The 18503-nt window shown below is 45.1% G+C and overlaps 1 protein-coding gene across 4 annotated transcripts in view; it reads left to right on the top strand.

Annotated features, from left to right (window-relative positions):
- unc13c (unc-13 homolog C (C. elegans)) overlaps nt 1-18503 on the top strand; it is a 640043-nt gene that overhangs the window by 414017 nt on the left and 207523 nt on the right. For all 4 annotated transcript variants that reach the window (XM_078241487.1, XM_078241484.1, XM_078241485.1 and 1 more), the window contains 3 exons: nt 5782-5897; nt 7468-7631; nt 18346-18496. In XM_078241487.1, the coding sequence (XP_078097613.1) occupies nt 5782-5897; nt 7468-7631; nt 18346-18496 (431 nt within the window). The remainder of the gene's footprint in view (nt 1-5781; nt 5898-7467; nt 7632-18345; nt 18497-18503) is intronic.

The following is an 18503-nucleotide window of genomic DNA, read 5'->3' as shown; positions in this document are numbered from 1 at the left end:
AGATTTCTCTGTGTGTCTAGGCTTCCTGATTATTTTGCCATTTATTTTATAGCTCCCACCTGAACTGGATCTACCAAAATGCATCACCTCGCATTTGTCTGGATTAAATTCCATCTGCCATGTTTTCGCCCAATTTTCCAACCTATTTATATCCTGCTGTATTCTCTGACAATCTTCATCACTATCTGCTATTCCAGCAATCATTATGAAGTTCTACACTGTCCCCACAGTTTACAACGCTTTCACATTTCGTGCCATCGGCAAGCTTTGAAACTGTCCCCTGCAAACCAAGATCTGGATCATTAATATATCCGGAAAAGCAAGGCTCCCAATACTGACCCTTGGGGAACCCCACGACAAACCTTCCTCCAGCCTGAAAAATATCCACTCTCTGCTTCCTATTATTCAGCCAATTTTGTATCCTACGTTTGGGCGGGATTCTTCAGCCATGCATTTTCCAAGAACATAAATTCCCGCCCAAGTCCAACAGACCTTTCAATGGTCCGCCAAATTTTCCATCTCGCCCGTTACGATTCCCAAGGCAGGCGAGATGAGAAAATTCCGGCCTCAGTGTCTTTGCTTGGCTAAAGTCCTTTTAAAGAAGTTCAATATATATCTGACCGGAGGATGAAATTAAAGATTAATATACCACATGCATATGACGCATCTCCAGTACAATTTTCAGAACCCCACAATTGCCAATTTCAGTTTTATGTTACGTAATTTTCATGATTTCCCAAGAGGATTAATCTATGGTGTTACCAATGAGAAGTTTTATGTGTTTTTTAAACAGGTTCTACAATCAGTTAACAAGGTTGCAAACAAATTGATTATTACTGCTGTCCAGTTGTACTAAAGCGTGATTTATCTCTTTCACCGTGGCCATGCCTTTGATTGATCTTTTTGTTGTTTGAAGAGACATATGACTTTATCCTGAGAGTAATTTGGGAACAATAATCATTAGTAGTATCTTTATGGACAGTCAGTTCATTTAGAATGTTTCACAGTAACTATACAACATAAAAGGAATTGGAACTAGGTGTGTGATGGCATTTGGCATGGGGCAGCATGGTAACATAATGGTTAGCACTGCTGCCTCACCGTGCCAGGGACCCCAGTTCAGTTCCGACCTTGGGTCACTGTCTATGTGGAGTTTGCACATTCTCCCCGTGTCTGTGTGGGTTTCCTCCGGGTGCTCCGATTTCCTCCCACAGTCCAAAGGTGTACAGGTTAGGTGGATTGGCCATGGTAAATTGTCTCATGGTGTGTCGGTTAGATGGATTAGCCACGTTAAATGTGTGAGGTTATGGCGATAGGGTGGGGATAAGGGCCTGGGTAAGGTGGTCTGTCAGAGAGTCAATGCAGACTCAACGGGCCAAATGGTCGTCTTCTGCACTGTAGGGATTCAATGGGAGGGATTTTCCGGCCGCGGCTCGCCCCAAGACTGGAAAATCCCGCCCGAGGTCAATGGACCTTTGTATGATCCTGTCTGTTACGATTCCCATGGTGGGTGGGACGGGAAAATTCCGCCCTATGATTCTATGACCTGGATTCAAATTGGACACAAATTCATGACATAAATATTTCCTCGAACTGCAAAGATCTCATGTGCAATGAGATTAGCCAGGTCCGCGTGAGCCTCGGACATGAGTTTCCCAATTTGACACTAAATTGGCCATTTGAATTAGGGTGGCAGGTTTGAGAAGTGCTGATGTGTTTGCTTATGTGTGGGGTTAATGTAAGGACTAAATCTGTTATCATCAGTCTTGCAAATCAATTAGAGATGCCTTCCACGCATCATCAACTTTTGATGTGTGCAAGTAATAAACAAGATGTTTACAGCTTCATAACAATAACCTGTAATTAAATAATGCCTTTAACATAGTAAAACATCCCAAAGCACTTTACCGATGTGTTGACTTGGCACATAAGGAGATATTCAGACAGATAAACAAAGGCCCACGTCAAATAGGTCTGTGTTAAGGGATGTCTTAAATACAGGAGTGTCTTAATTAGAGGGACAGAGAGGTTTAGGGAGGGAATTCCAGGGTTAGGTAGCTGAGGGCAGAACTGCCAATATTGGGGTAATTATTATCAGTCGGGGAAGGTCAAATTGATCATGCAGGGCTGTAGGACTGGAAGAGGATATAGAACTGGAGTTTGGAAGGCCGAAGACAAAACAAGGGCGAGAACTTAAAATTAAGGCATTGCTAGACCGTGAGCCAGTGTAGGTCTGCGAGGACTTGGGTGAATGGGACTTAGAATCATAGAATACTTATAGTGCAGAAGGAGGCCATTTGACTCATCAAGCCTGCACTGACAACAATCCCACCCAGGCCCTATCCCCATAACCCCACGTATTTACCTTGCTAATCCCCCTGACCCGAAGCAGCAATTTAGCATGGCCAATCAACCTAACCCTCACAAATTTAGAGTGTGCGAGGAAACCGGATCTTCCGGAGGAAATCCACGCAGGCACGGGGAGAATGTGCAAACTCCCCCCAGTCACCCAAGGCCGGAATTCAACCCAGGGTCCCTGGCTCTGTGAGGCAGCAGTGCTAACCACTGTGCCACCGTGCCGCCCAATTTGCTGACTTGCTGCGAGTTTGGATATGGGCAGCAGCTTATGGAGAATAATGTTAGGAAGCTGACCAGGAGAGCGATACAAGTTTGCAAATTATTTTACTATTCACTTAAGAAACTCCAATCTTTTGGTATTTTTGGAAAAATTTCTGCTTGTATTCCAGGCACTAGGTCCCCAAAGAAGCTGAGATTTCTTTCTGGGCGGCACGGTAGCACAGTGGTTAGCACTGCTGCTTCACAGCTCCAGGGACCTGGGTTCGATTCCCGGCTTGGGTCACTGTCTGTGTGGAGTTTGCACATTCTCCTCGTGTCTGCATAGGTTTCCTCCGGGTGCTCCGGTTTCCTCCCACAGTCCAAAGATGTGCGGGTTAGGTTGATTGGCCATGTTAAAATTGCCCCTTAGTGTCCTGAGATGCGTAGGTTAGAGGGATTAGTGGGTAAAATATGTAGGGATATGGGAGTAGGGTCTGGGTGGGATTGTGGTCGGTGCAGACTCAATGGGCCGAATGGCCTCTTTCTGTACTGTCGGGTTTCTATGATTTCTATGATTTGATGCTGTGGTTCAGAGTATCTGGGCAGTACTTCTAAAAGACGGGGGAATGTGAAGGAGGAGAGGGAGAAGTAGCAACTTCATCGAGAGAAATTGGAAACAAAACACTTCCCAGAACAGCTGCTAGGGCATAGACATTGGAATTCAGCAAACATTGGCAGGATGCCATAGAACAAAACCATGGAGGAGTGTAGCACTGGGATTAGTCTGGAGGCTGATTGCAGTAAGAGCAAATACCAAGTAGGAGTTGCAAGAATATTGAGAGTTTGAAGACACGTACTTGAGCTAATTAAATAACAGTTCACAAATGTAAAATAAAATTGAGTCAGGGCAAATGAAGAAAAAGAGAACAAAGAAAATTACAGCACAGGAACAGTGAGTTCCAGGCACCCACCACCCTCTGTGTAAAGAAAACTTGCCTCGTACATCTCCTTTAAACCTTGCCCCTTGCACCTTAAACCTATGCCCCCTAGTAATTGACTCTTCCACTATCCACTCTGTCCATGCCCTTCATAATTTTGTAGATTTCTATCAGGTTGCCCCTCAACCTCCAACGTTCCAGTGAGAACAAGCCAAGTTTCTTCAACCTCTCCTCATAGCTTAATGCCCTCCATGCCAAGAAGCATCCTGAGCTGTAATTTTGATTTTTTTTAAAAAAGCTTTGCCGATACTTGGAGAACATCTATCCCATAAAATCTGAAAGGGAAGCAATTTAAAATTGTGATATCAGCTCGTGGCTCAGAAACCAATGTGTGAAAGTGAGAAAAAATAGCCAGGACTAAAGGTTAGCTGGCTGACATCTCATTAGATATTGGGCCAGAATGTGCCACAGTAGGGCACCTCCTGGATAAACCAGCCCCTGCACTCTACAATTCAGGAAAAAGGTTTGCCCAGAAAGTTGCTGAAAATGCGAGCTGGTGATGGTGCAGTGAAGGAAGCGGGGCATCTGGGATCTGAGTAAACAAGGCAACGCAATTGTGTATCTCTATGGACCAGGGCGGCATGGTGGCACAGCGGTTAACACTGCTGCCTCACAATGCTAGGGACCTGGATTCAATTCCGGTCTCGAGTCACTGTCTGTATGGAGTTTGCACTTTCTCCCCGTGTCTGCATGGGTTTCCTCCGGGTGCTCCAGTTTCCTCCCACAGTCCAAAAATGTGTGGATTGGGTTGATTGGCCATGCTAAATTGACCCTTAGTGTCAGGGGGATTAGCAAGATAAATACATGGGGTTACGAGGATAGGACCTGGGTGGGATTGTTGTCTGTGCATGCTCAATGGGATGATAAGCCTCCTTCTGCACTGTAGGGATTCTATGATTTTATGATTTTCTATGAGTGCGAAGGATTGGGAAATCGCCATGGGAAGGACTGAGAGGGAAGATGAATTAAAAGGAGTGAATTCAAGGTCACATCATGGACCGAAAGAAAAAGCTGCAATGTTCATTCATTGTCATTTAAATGGGCAGCAGGAAGTTAGAACTAGTACTTAACTTTGCAAGGCTCTTTTAATGATGAGATTTATGTTCCTGAAATGCCACTCAATCTCCCCTCTACCCCAGAAAGGGAACAGCTGAAACTGTGGAGTCTGGTTCCTACCGGTAGTAAATTGTTAAACACAGAAGTTTAAATGTTTACATATTTTTTCCTAGTTTTCATTTCAGACTCTGATACGAACAAGGAGCAGGAATTGGCCATTCAATCCGTCGAGCGAGCCTGCCCCAACGTTTAATAACGTCATGGCTGATCGTCAAATCTGCTTCAATAACCTATCACACCCCACCGTCCTCCCTCCCCTCCCCCCCCCCTCCACACACACACACACACACACACACACACACACACACAACACCCCCGCCCCTCAGGGCTTACCAAATAACTATTTCTCTTTGCCTTAAAAATATTCAACAACTCTGAGGGGGAGTTTTCCCGTCCTGCCCGTCACGGGAATTGCAGCGGATGGGGCGGCGGGGGGGGGGGGGGGGGGGGGGGCGGAGCGGAGGGGAGGGGGAGCAGACGATACAAAGGTCCATTGACCTCGGACGGGATTTTCCGGTTTAGGGGCGAGCGCGGATAGAAAATCCCGCCCTCTGCTCCCACAGCTTTTTCAGGAAGAGAGTTCCAAAGAGTGAAGATCTTTTGCCTCGTCGCCATTTTAAATGGGTGACCCCCTTATTTTTAAACAGTGACCTCCCTCGTCCTAGATTCTCCCACAAGAGCAAACATCCTCTCCACATCCACCCTGTCGAGACCCCTCAGGATCTTGTACATTTCAATCAAATCACCTCTTACTCTTCTAATCTCCGGCAGATACAAGCCTCGCCCGTCTTGGTTTTTAAATCTCTCAATTCAGTCTTCCTTTTCTGTACTTGATCTGACTCTGATTCACCCAATTTTATTTTCGATCATTAAAGTTAATTTTGAGTCGATGCAAATGAGAATCCTAAAATGATTCTTCGCTTGGAACATCAAATTACAACATGAGTAACAATTATTAATTGTGAATGAAAGATGGAAATGAGCAATCTGTAGGGACTCCACTAATGTATCGTGTTCATGCTATTTATAAATCATTAACATCTAAATGAGCACCGGGATATTTTCAAGCGCTGTAGAATATGGTCAAATTGTGCCCTCTATTCGTTCACAGAGAAGAGGACTGACAAATCAGCTGTTTCTGGAGCAATTAGGATGAAAATCAGTGTTGAAATTAAAGGAGAAGAAAAAGTTGCCCCGTATCATGTGCAGTACACGTGTTTACATGAGGTGAGTACATCGCGCAGCTGTGTAATGTTTCAAAGTGTTTTCAAATACCTATCGGTGGCACAGTGGTTAGCACTGCTGTTTCACAGCGCCAGGGACCCGGATTCAATCCTGGTGGGTCAAAATACAAACTGGACCTGCCAAATATGTTCAAGGCAATGGAGTGAACAAAGACAAGGGATGAGTGTAAGAAAGGCATTTTAAACAGCCCACTTTGGCAACTGGCATCTCTGTCGTTTCCTCCAAACTCTATTGAACCAGCTGGCTGAACGCAACCCTTTTATGCACACGTCGAACTTGCGGAGTTTCCATGTTCTCCTCGTGTCTGCTCCGATTTCCTCCCGTACTCCAAAGTTAGAATCCCTACAGTGCAGAAGGAGGCCATTCAGCCCATCGACTCTACCACAATCCCACCCAGGCCCTATCCCCACAACCCCATTCATTCGCCCTAGCTAGTCCCCCTGACACTAAGGGGCAATTCAGCATGGCCAATCCGCCTAACCTGCACATTTTTTGGAATGTGGGAGGAAACCGGAGCATCCGGAGGAAACCCACGCAGACACGTGGAGAACGTGCAAACTCCACACAGACAGTGACCCAAGCTGGGAATCGAACTCTGGTCCCTGGCACTGTGAGGCAGCACTGCTAACCACTGTACCACCGTGCTGGGATGTACGGGTTAGTTTGATTGGCTGTGCTAAATTGCCCCTCAGTGTCAGGGGAACTAGCAGGGTAAATAAAGGCAAAATGCTGCAAGTGCTCGAATTTGAAGCAAAAACAGAAAACGCTGGAAGATCTCAGCAGGTCTGACAGCATCTGTGGGGAGAGAATGGAGCCAACATTTCGAGTCTGGATGACCCTTCGTCAAAGCTGAAGACGAAGAAAATCAGACAAGATTTATATGATGAGGTTGTGGGGGCGGAGGCTGTAATTGGACAAAGGAAATGTAAAGGGTGATGATTCAGGCTGAGAAAGGTGCTCAATGTGTCCATTCACATCTCAGTTGGAGATGATCGGGGGGAGGGGATGTGAATGATTGGGGAGAAGGGGATTCAGGGGATGATTGGGGTGGGGATGATGGGGGGGTGGGTGAGGGGATGCTGGGCATGATTGGGGTGGGGATGTTGGGGGGGTGGGTGAGGAGATGCTGGATATGATTGGGGTGAAGGGGTGGGGATGATGGAGGGGGGTGAGGGGATGCTGGGGATGATCTGGGCGGGGGTTAATTATTATTTGTGATCATGGAGGGGAGGGGAGGAGGGTGATAAGAGACCCTGCCCCGACAGAGCAAACGTCGCCCTCTCTTTTTTGACTTTCAAAGTGTCAAGATCTGGAGAGAAAACAGACCGGTAAAGCTGGAGAATTTTACTGGTTTTCTCACCAGAACTGACGCTGAATAATTCTCGTAAGATTGCCCACCCGACGTTGTTCAGCTTTTAAAAAAACAAAGCACAAGTTGAGGAATTGTCATTGAACTGAACGCAGAACTTGGAACAGTGTGAAAAGAATCACATTGTGGATTTTCGCTGTTGAATATCATCACCAGATTTAACAAAACTCTTATTCTCTTCAGAGCCTGTTCAGTTATTTGACTGAAACAAAGTATAGCGGTATCGTGAAAATCCCACAAGTGAAAGGAGATGAAGCATGGAAAGTGTACTTTGAAGATTTTGGTCAGGAAATTGTGGATGAATTTGCAATGCGCTATGGAGTTGAATCCATTTACCAGGCCATGACGTGAGTAACTCATTTGTAATTTTTTCCAGTTATCCTCGACCTAGTTTCAATTTTGACTCTTCAGAAATCAGAGGACGTGAATTTGCAGTTTGAGAGTTTGAATTTGGTTTTCGAAATCTGTAAATAAAAGGTGTTTGTGAAGCTGCCAGATTGTCATACAGACCCAAGCGATTCACTGTCTGTGTGGAGTTTGCACCTTCTCCCCGTGTCTGCGTGGGTTTCCTCCACTTTCCTCCCACAGTCCAACATGTGCAGGTTAGGTGGATTGGCCATGCTGAATTCACCCTTAGGCCCTGATTTTACCGGCACGCCCGCCCCGTACGATTGCGCCCGAGGCCAATGGGGAATTCTGGTCTGCGAGTCTCACAGAATGGAATTCTCCGTTGGCATCGGGCGCAATCGTACGAGCCTCGAGTGGGTGGTGCCGACAAAATTCCAGCATTAGTGTCCAAAGGTGTGTAGGTTGAGTGAATTAACGAGGTAAATACGTGGGTTACGGGGATAGGGCCGAGGGGAGGGCCTTGGTAAGATGCTCTTTTGGAGAATTGGTGCAGTCTCAATGGGTGAATGGCCTCCTTCTGCACTGTAGGAATTCTATGATTCTAATTGCAGTAAAAAGGTCTGGTACATAAAGGGTTAACGTGAGACTTAGAAAAGTACAGTACACACACATAGTGATTTGAGAAGACACTTGACCCAGAGCCAGGGTCAATCGGAGATGGACAGAGTTGGGATAAGATCTATGTGGGGGGATTTTCCGCTCTCATTTTCGTCGGGTGGAATCAACAACAGGCATGGAAAAGCCCACGAGATTTCACGCCAATGCAAACGATTATCCCCACCTCCCACCAGTGACGAACATCAGGAACCCCAGACAATAAATCTAATTATCAGGCCTCTACACCGGATAATCCTCCCATTATCCATTTACATCAGCGTGCCCCAGGGGTGACAGACCCAGTGGAGAAACTCCAGTGAGTGCACCCTGGAGGGGGAAGTCACGCCCAGGCAGTACTCTGGCACTGCCCCTACCTGTACCATCTACTGTAAATAAGTACATAGTTATGAGTTGTTAATAAAGGCTTGCTGTTAATCTACTCCAGAATGGAAGCCTACTTCATGGTGACTGAAGCAGAATTCTTCGCCAATAACCTGGGGGAAATGAACTCTGCCAGTTTTTACCCCAGTCAGCAACATATGACTCCAGTTCCACAATAACATGGTTAATTCTCAAGTGATGTCTGAAGTGGGACAGCGTGGTGGCACAGTGGTTAGCACTGCTGCCTCACAGCACTATGGGCACAGTTCGGTTCTGGTGACTGACTGTGGAGTTTGCACATTTTACCCTTGTCTGCATGGGTTTCCTCCGGATGTTCCTGTTTCCTGTCCCAAATATTAGTGGATTAGTGGGGCCTGGGTAAGTTGCCATGACAGAGAGTTGGTGCAGATTCAATGGGCCTAATGGCCTGCTTCTGCAGTTTGGGGCTTCTATGATTCTACAGCATGCCCTAGGAGCCACTAAACAGCATCAAAACACTGCTATGAAGGATCGTAGTAGCTCAAAATGAACGCCCAGCACCGTTTATTCGGGGTAATTAAGCATGGGCAATAAATGTTGAGCTTGCCAGCGACCTTGCCCAAGGGTGAATTTTATTTTTAAAAATTAGAATGCAATCACTGTACATTGCATTTATTGTTCAACACGAACTAATGGATTCCTTGAAACAACTTGAACATACAAATTTAAACTCAAGTGGATTGAGTCCGAGGATTCGCGATAAACCATTTAGGACGGAGGTGAGGAGACATTTCTTCACCCAAAGAGTGGTGAGCCTGTGGAATTAATTACCACAGGAAGTAGTTGATGCCAAAACATTGAATGTATTCAAGAGGCGGTTAGATATAGCACTTGGGACGAATGAGATCAAAGGTTATGGGGAGAAAGCAGGATTAGGTTATTGAGTTGGACAATCAGCCACGATTGTGATGAGTGGCGGACCAGGCTCAAAGGGCCAAATGGCCTCCTCCTGCTCCTATCTCCCATGTTTCTGTGATTTAAATTTGCTGATTTCTGTAAACTGTGTAAGCTCGATGAACCATTTGTTTTTAAGTCCAAAGATTTGCGGGTTAGGTTGATTGACCATGCTAAATTGCCCCTTAGTGTCAGGGGGACTAGCTACAGTAAACGCATGGGGTTATGGGGATGGGACCTGGGTGGGATTGTAGTCGGTGCAGACTCCATGGGCCAAGTGGCCTCCTTCTGTAGGGATTCTATTCTATTCTTAAAATGCTGACATTTTTGCAAACTCATTGCTGGCCGGCAAGGAATTTACTTGCTGCAGTCAAATGCACCAGTCTGCCCAGTTGTTAGCCATTGTCACATCAGTCAGATCCATTTGAATTAGTTTTGGACCATCACTTAGTCCCAAAAGAGACAAACATATACTTCCTAATTAAAATTTAATAATCATTAAACTGAGGTTTTTTTAAAAAGAACACATATATATTGGGGCGGCACGGTAGCACAGTGGTTAGCACTGCTGCTTCACAGCTCCAGGGTCCCGGGTTCGATTCCCGGCTCGGGTCACTGTCTGTGTGGAGTTTGCACATTCTCCTCGTGTCTGCGTGGGTTTCCTCCGGGTGCTCCGGTTTCCTCCCACAGTCCAAAGATGTGCAGGTTAGGTTGATTGGCCAGGTTAAAAATTGCCCCTTAGAGTCCTGGGATGCGTTGGTTAGAGGGATTAGCGGGTAAATATGTGGGGGTAGGGCCTGGGTGGGATTGTGGTTGGTGCAGACTCGATGGGCCGAATGGCCTCCTTCTGCACTGTAGGGTTTCTATGTTTCTATATCTTATTGGTCCCAATAGGAAAGTTATAATTAATTAGGCTATCAAGCTACAAGTCTAATTATCCATTTTCTGCTTCGATATTTCTTTTGTGGAAGTTCAATTATCGAATTTAGTTGATTTTGCATTTCTTTTCCCTTTTTTATTGCTTCCCTTCTTTAAGTGGTTATATTTTTTGCTTCCTTCCTAATAAAGTTGTTTGGCACACAATTGCATGATGCCATACCTCTTCCCAGCTTAACTAAAGAAGGAATATAAAGATAAATCCTAGCTGAATTCCTGTGACTTGCACCAGCTCTCCTTTCTCACTCTGTCTCTCCTGAGGCCTTCGCAGGACTACTCTCCACCTCTAAGGCTCATTCCCAGTGCTGAAGGTTTGGTTCCATTCCACCAAGGCAGGAAGGTGAGTTGGGTTGGTTCTCAGGTTAGAAAATCACCGTAAGAAGTTTAACAACACCAGGTTAAAGTCCAACAGGTTTATTTGGTAGCAAAAGCCACACTAGTTTTCAGAGCCCCAAGCCCCTTCTTCAGGTGGGGCTTGGGGCTCCGAAAGCTTGTGTAGCATTTGCTACCAAATAAAGCTGTTGGACTTTAACCTGGTGTTGTTAAACTTCTTACTGTGTTTACCCCAGTCCAACGCCGGCATCTCCACATCATGACTACCATAGAAAATCACCTCCAGGGAGATTTCCTCGATAAAGTTTAAGATTTTCACATGGGTGGGGCCTTATTTGTGTGGAGGTGGGTTTCCTGTCCAATTAGGGGCTGTGGATGAACGCTAAAAGCCGGAGGGCCAATCAAAACCCTCCCAGATTCGGAGAGCACCCAACTATGATTCAAGATTAGTGCCTGGGAGGGCAACTTGACAAGAAAGTGCCCTCTCAGCCATGTTTTGGAAACTGTAATTTAAAAAGGCAGCCAGACCATGCCCCCCTCAGGGGTGGTCTATCGCTGTATCAAAAATTCCCAATTTTGCTTCAGAGTCCATCCTGAGCAAACTAATCTGGAGTTGCATTTGGCATCAGAATCCCTGGTTTGGACAAATGAAAAATTACTCATGTTAATTGCGTACCAATTGTCTTTGGGCGCACAGTGGGTTAGCACTGCTGCCTCACAGCATCAGGGCCCGGGTTCGATTCCCAGATTGGTCACTGTTTATGTGGAGTTTGCACATTCTCCCCGTGTCTGTGTGGGCTTTTTCCAAGTACTCCGGTTTCCTCCTACAGTCCAGAGATGTACAGGTTAGGTGGATTGGCCATGCTAAATTGCCCATTAGTGTCAGGGTGACTAGCTGGGGTAAATGTACGGGGTTATGGGGATAGCGGGTGATCCATACAAAATGCCCCATAGATTTCAGTGGGACCGGAAAATCCCGAAGGTGGCCAGTCCCTCCTTTACCAGGAAACATGCTACGAGGAGACGGAAAATCCCAGTGACCCAATGTTGAGGAGCTGCTTTGTCCAGTGAACCCTCCACAAAATGTGCACCACTGGAGAACAGCTTGGCCTAAACTTTGATATCTTCCACCTTGCCTGCAGTTTAAAGTTTATTTATTAGTCACAAATAGGCTTACATTAACACTGCAATTAAGTTAAAGTGAAAATCCCTAGTCGCTACACTCCAGTGCCTGTTTGGGTACACTGAGGGAGAATTTAACACCTAACCAGCACATCTTTGGACTTTAGGAGGAAACTGGAGCACCCGAAGGAAACCCATGCAGACGCGGGGAGAATGTACAGACAGTGATCCAAGCCGGGAATAGAACTTGGGTCGCTGTGAGGCAACAGTGCTAACCACTGTGCCAATGTGCCGCCCATATTCACTGCCTTGGTTCATCCATGATTGAAGAGCTATTTCAGGTCTGGTGGTCCGGGATGGGAGTATGGGCACCAGTAACTGGAACTGTAGCCCAGTCACTACTTTTGAGAGAGATGTGATGAGGATTTTGGCAGGGAGTTGTTTGAGTTTAAGTCCCCAGCTTGATTGCTACTTTTGCAGCGAGGATTATGCACAGTCTGCGCTCATTGTTTTTTCACTGCACCAATGGACACCCTCAGTGAGAGGTTTCTTATTGCTGAGAACAGGAAGATTCTGCTAATCTCACTGAAATGCTTCACCCTGTACCAGTGAGAGAATGGCGAACAATTCTGCTTCACTGCTTCCCCCAATTCCTCCCCATGAAACCCTGGCCACGCGGGGCTTTTTCAATTAATGAATTAACCAGCGACCATAAAATGCCCTTTGTGTTAATTGCTGTTTGCTGCTGTGAAATAGTCCAGCATTAAACTAAATTATTTTGCTGCAAAGAACAATGGGAAATAGAATTAGGCCTCTGTCTCATCCACTCTCTAAGGGATACAATATTTGCTAATTGATTCATTCCGGATATCTGGAAGGTTCAATCACAACAAGGCATTACAGTGAAGGTTTGGAAAGGAGAGAGCTTGTATGTGAATTAGCAGTGACCAGGGGAGGCGGGGAGGGGTGTCTATTCATATCTTGTTCCTCAGTGTTGAGGTTTTCATTCAAATGTGCAAGAAATCTAAGGATAGGCAACAACACCTCCTCCACGATTATCCTCAACACCGGTGCCCCACAAAGCTGTGTCCTCAGCCCCTTACTATACTCCTTATACACCTATGACTCTGTGGCCAAATTCCCCTCCAACTCGATTTTCAAGTTTGCTGATTTCACCACTGTAATGGGTCGGATCTCAAATTGTGATGAGGCAGAGCACCGAAAAGAGATAGAGAATCTGGTGGACTGGTGTGACGACAATAATCTCTCCCTCAATGTCAACAAAATGAAGGAGATAGTCACCAACTTCATGAAGCGTAGTGGAGGACATGCCCCTGTCTACATCAACGGGGACAAAGTGGAAATGGTCACGAGTTTCCAGTTTCTAGGTGTCCAGATCATCAACAACCTATCTTAGTCCCTTCATGTTGACGCTATAGTTAAGAAAGCCCACCAACACCTCTATTTTCTCAGAAGACTAAGGAAATTTGGCATGTCCATTACATCTCTCACCAACCTTTACAGATGAAACATAGAAAGCATTCTTTCTGGTTGTATCACAGCTTGGTTTGGCTCCCACTCTGCCCAAGACTGCAAGGAACTACAAAGGGTTGTGAACGAAGCCCAGTCCATCACTCAAACCAACCTCCCACCAATTGACTCCATCTACACTTCTCCCTGCTTGAAAAAGCAGCCAGCATAACTGAGGACCCCATGCACCCCGGACATACTCACTTCCACCTTCTTCCATCGGGGAAAAAGATACAAAAGTCTGAGGACATGTACCAACCGACTCAAGAACAGCCTCTTCCCTGCTGCCATCAGACTTTTGAATGGACCTACCTCACATTAAGTTGATCTTTCTCTACACCCTAGCCATGACTGTAACACTACATTCTGCACTCTCTCCTTTCCTTCACTATGAACGGTATGCTTTGTCTGTATTGCATGCAAGAAACAATACTTTTCACTGTATACTAATACATGTGATAATAATAAATCAAATCAAAATGTAGATAGATTAACTAGTGCAGTAAACTTTGTATTATTTGTCACTGTGCCAATCAGAGTCCTCTATTAACCAAAATTTCTCATATCCCCAATCCCTGTCAGTTCTGATTTTTTTCTTTAAAAAGCCAAGCAGAAACCCACAAAGCTGCCCAAAGGTCAGAAGCAGGTACCACTCAGAGAAACTGTCAGTGAAACTGACAGCTCAAATTTATTTTTCAAATTAGTGGCACAGTGATTATCACTGCTGCCTCACAGCGCCAGGGACCCAGGTTCAATTCCAGCCTCGGGTGACAGTCTTTGTGGAGTTTGCACATTCTTCCCGTGCCTGCATGGGTTTCCTCTGGTTTCCCCCCACAGTCCAAACATGTGCAGGTTAGGTAGATTGGCAGTGTTAAATTGCCCCTTAGTGTCAGGGGGATGAGCAGGTTAAATATGCGGGGTTATGGGGATAGGGCTTGGGTGGGATTGTGGTCAGTGCAGATTCAATGGGCCGAATGGCCTCCTTCTGCACTGTAGGGATTCTATGATTCTATGGAAAAGCTGATCCGGAGGTCAAGAGCGAAGAGTCAAATGGCGGATTTCTGGAACTTGGGGTAGACTCACTCCTGGGTACACTGCAAAAGAGAATATCCATGTTATCATTTGCTGACACGGTATTATACTGTCAAATCCACTCAAGGTGATAGCATGTGGGCATGGCGCTCAGAGCCATTTATCCAAACCAATGAGAGTTTCTGTTCGGCTTGGTCCCGCGTGTGGTGCTGACCTGTTTGCTTCTTGTTTTACTGTGATGCCCTTGACTGCCCAACTGCTTCCTGTCTCCCCTCAGACAGAGCAGAGCAGCACCCTGTCTTGTATAGTGTAACTCCCTGTTAATCCACATTTTTGATTAAACGACAGCAGAGCTAGATAATAAAAATTTTACTGTACCTTGTAAAATATTATCGTTTGAACTATTTATTCCAAGCATCATTTTTTACTACTTTTAAATTACATTACAGAAGGATTAAGTGATTCAATGTTCTCCCAATACAATATTGTGTATTTCTTTTATAAAATCACGTTGGATAGTTTTTGTAAAATGTTTCCAGCTCCTAGCTGTTTTTTCTCTTACAACCTCCAACAGCTATGCACCTTTGCAATTCTGTGCACAATACATCCACACAGTGCAGTCCGTGAACACAATGTTGACATTTCTTTTGCCAATTTGGACATTCTTGTCATGCATGCACTGACAATAAATAATGTGTTGATTAGATTCCGTGGCAGACTTATAGATCATTTATATTAGACAGTGTATTTGAGATGTATTTAATACTCTTCTGCGCTAAAATGGATTTTCTTTAATAGTTCATTCTTCTCTCCTGACAATTAGGCTATCAGAAACACCTTCAGTGAAAATTGTTAAAAAGGGTTGTATTTGAATAGTTAACTCTTAGATTGCCAGTGGGTCTCATGTACAGGCTATTACTCTGACCCAGTTAGCACTGTATTTTCCTCTGTTGACATGCAGGGACACTATAACAAGCAATATTACAGTAATAAGCTGTTGCATTATAGATTCAGTAATAGCAATCTCACTCCAGGATTTGAATATACAACGTGGCCCGACCTTTCTATGTTGTCATCTGACATCATGAAATATTAACCTGTTTTAGAACATAGAACAGTACAGCACAGAACAGGCCCTTCGGCCCACGATGTTGTGCCGAGCTTTATCTGAAACCAAGATCAAGCTATCCCACTCCCTATCATCCTGGTGTGCTCCATGTGCCTATCCAATAACCGCTTAAATGTTTCTAAAGTGTCTGACTCCACTATCACTGCAGGCAGTCCATTCCACACCCCAACCACTCTCTGCGTAAAGAACCTACCTCTGATATCCTTCCTGTATCTCCCACCACGAACCCTATAGTTATGCCCCCTTGTAATAGCTCCATCCACCCGAGGAAATAGTCTTTGAACGTTCACTCTATCTATCCCCTTCATCATTTTATACACCTCTATTAAGTCTCCCCTCAGCCTCCTCCGCTCCAGAGAGAACAGCCCTAGCTCCCTCAACCTTTCCTCATATGACCTACCCTCCAAACCAGGCAGCATCCTGATAAATCTCCTCTGCACTCTTTCCAGCGCTTCCACATCCTTCTTATAATGAGGTGACCAGAACTGCACACAATATTCCAAATGTGGTCTCACCAAGGTCCTGTACAGTTGCAGCATAACCCCACGGCTCTTAAACTCCAACCCCCTGGTAATAAAAGCTAACACACTATAGGCCTTCTTCACAGCTCTATCCACTTGAGTGGCAACCTTTAGAGATTTGTGGATATGGACCCCAAGATCTCTCTGTTCCTTCACAGTCTTCAGAACCCTACCTTTGACCCTGTAATCCACATTTAAATTTGTCCTACCAAAATGAATCACCTCACATTTATCAGGGTTAAACTCCATTTGCCATTTTTCAGCCCAGCTTTGCATCCTATCTATGTCTCTTTGCAGCCTACAACAGCCCTCCACCTCATCCACTACTCCACCAATCTTGGTGTCATCAGCAAATTTACTGATCCACCCTTCAGCCCCCTCCTCTAAGTCATTAATAAAAATCACAAAGAGCAGAGGACCAAGCACTGATCCCTGCGGCACACCGCTAGCAACCTGCCTCCAATCCGAAAATTTTCCATCGACCACCACCCTCTGTCTTCGGTCAGACAGCCAGTTACCTATCCAATCGGCCAACTTTCCCTCTATCCCACACCTCCTCACTTTCATCATAAGCCGACCATGGGGGACCTTATCAAACGCCTTACTAAAATCCATGTATATGACATCAACTGCCCTACCTTCATCAACACACTTAGTTACCTCCTCAAAAAATTCTATCAAATTTGTGAGGCACGACTTGCCCTTCACGAATCCGTGCTGATTATCTCGGATTAATCCGCATCTTTCTAAATGGTCGTAAATCCCATCCCTAAGGACCCTTTCCATCAATTTTGTTTTGTTCAGGCAAAAAAAGTCCCATGGCATTGCTGGAAGTGGAGCAGGAGTTGACCTGCTGACCTGGCCAATTGTCCCTCAGTCAACACCACCATCGCAGATTAAGTGCTCATTTATCTCATTTACTGTTTCTGGGATCATGCTGTGCAAAAAAGACGACAGCACATTTGCCTACTGTTCAACAGTGACTACATCTCAAAAGTAAACCATTGATTGTGACACACTGCGGGACTTCCCAAGAATGTAGGATGGCCCAGTGGTATTATCACTAGTCTATTAATCCAGAAACTCAGCTAATATTCTGGGGACCCGGGTTCGAATCACACCATGGCACATAGTGGAATTTCCATTCAATAAAAAAAAAATCTGGAATTAAGAATTTACTGATGACCATGGAACCATTGTCGACTGTCGGAAAAAACCCATCTGGTTCACTGATGTCCTTTAGGGAAGGAAATCTGCCATCCTTACCCGGCCTGGCTACATGTGAATCCAGAGCTACAGCAATGTGGTTGACTCTCAAATGCTCTCGGGCAACCAGGGATGGGCATTGAATGCTAGCCAGCCAGCAATGCCCATGTACAATGGATGAGTTATAAAAAAGATGTCCTTTCCTGCAGTGATGACCATACTGTGCTGAAACACCAAAAGCCCAATTGATTATTTTTCAAAATGTGTAAAAATTTCTAAAAATCCTCAGATCCAAAATCTTTGTGGCTAGATTTCTACAGAGGTTCTTCCAATCATCTGGCAGAGCTTCATCAGAAATCAACGGAAAATCTTGGTAACTTACCCAAGTGACCTTTCTTCATGACCTCCTGTAGCCCATGGAACTTGCAACATCTGTAACTGCGTTATGACTTACCTAGCTGAGATCATGTGTGGCTTACGACCATATTGAGTTTTTTATCTAGTAGGTTATCAGGAGAATTGTAGATCAAACGGTCATACATAGCCAGCCACTGAATTGTTCTTGTAGCTGCACTATTTACCTGCTGGTCCATTTATATTTCTGATCCACGAACTCTCCTGGGAAATTCCACAAAGGCAATGCCATAAAACGCGTTGTCTAATGTTGGTTAGAATCTGTCTTGCTGGAGGTAGTCATTGCCTGGCACCCGTGTGGAGTGAATGTTAATTGCTAGTTACCAGCCCAAGGCAGAATGTTGTCCAGGCCTTGCTAGATGTGGGAGTGACTGCTTCAGTATCTGACGAATAGCCGATGTACCAACTTCACAAAACAGCTTGTATGTTGGTGACGTGTAACCATGCACTTAAACATTACAACCAAATCATAAATTTAAATGTGGAAACTCTAATAAATAAATATTTCTTCTCTTGCAGGCATTTCTCCTGCCTGTCATCCAAGTACATGTGCCCCGGGGTTCCTGCTGTAATGAGCACTTTGTTGGCCAATATTAATGCATATTTTGCGCACACTACAGTTTCAACAAACGTTTCAGCCTCAGATCGATTTGCTGCTTCTAACTTTGGAGTAAGTG

Source organism: Mustelus asterias, chromosome 24 (assembly GCF_964213995.1).
Source record: "Mustelus asterias chromosome 24, sMusAst1.hap1.1, whole genome shotgun sequence".
Lineage (NCBI taxonomy): Eukaryota > Metazoa > Chordata > Chondrichthyes > Carcharhiniformes > Triakidae > Mustelus > Mustelus asterias.
This window is presented reverse-complemented; position numbering and strand designations above follow the sequence as displayed.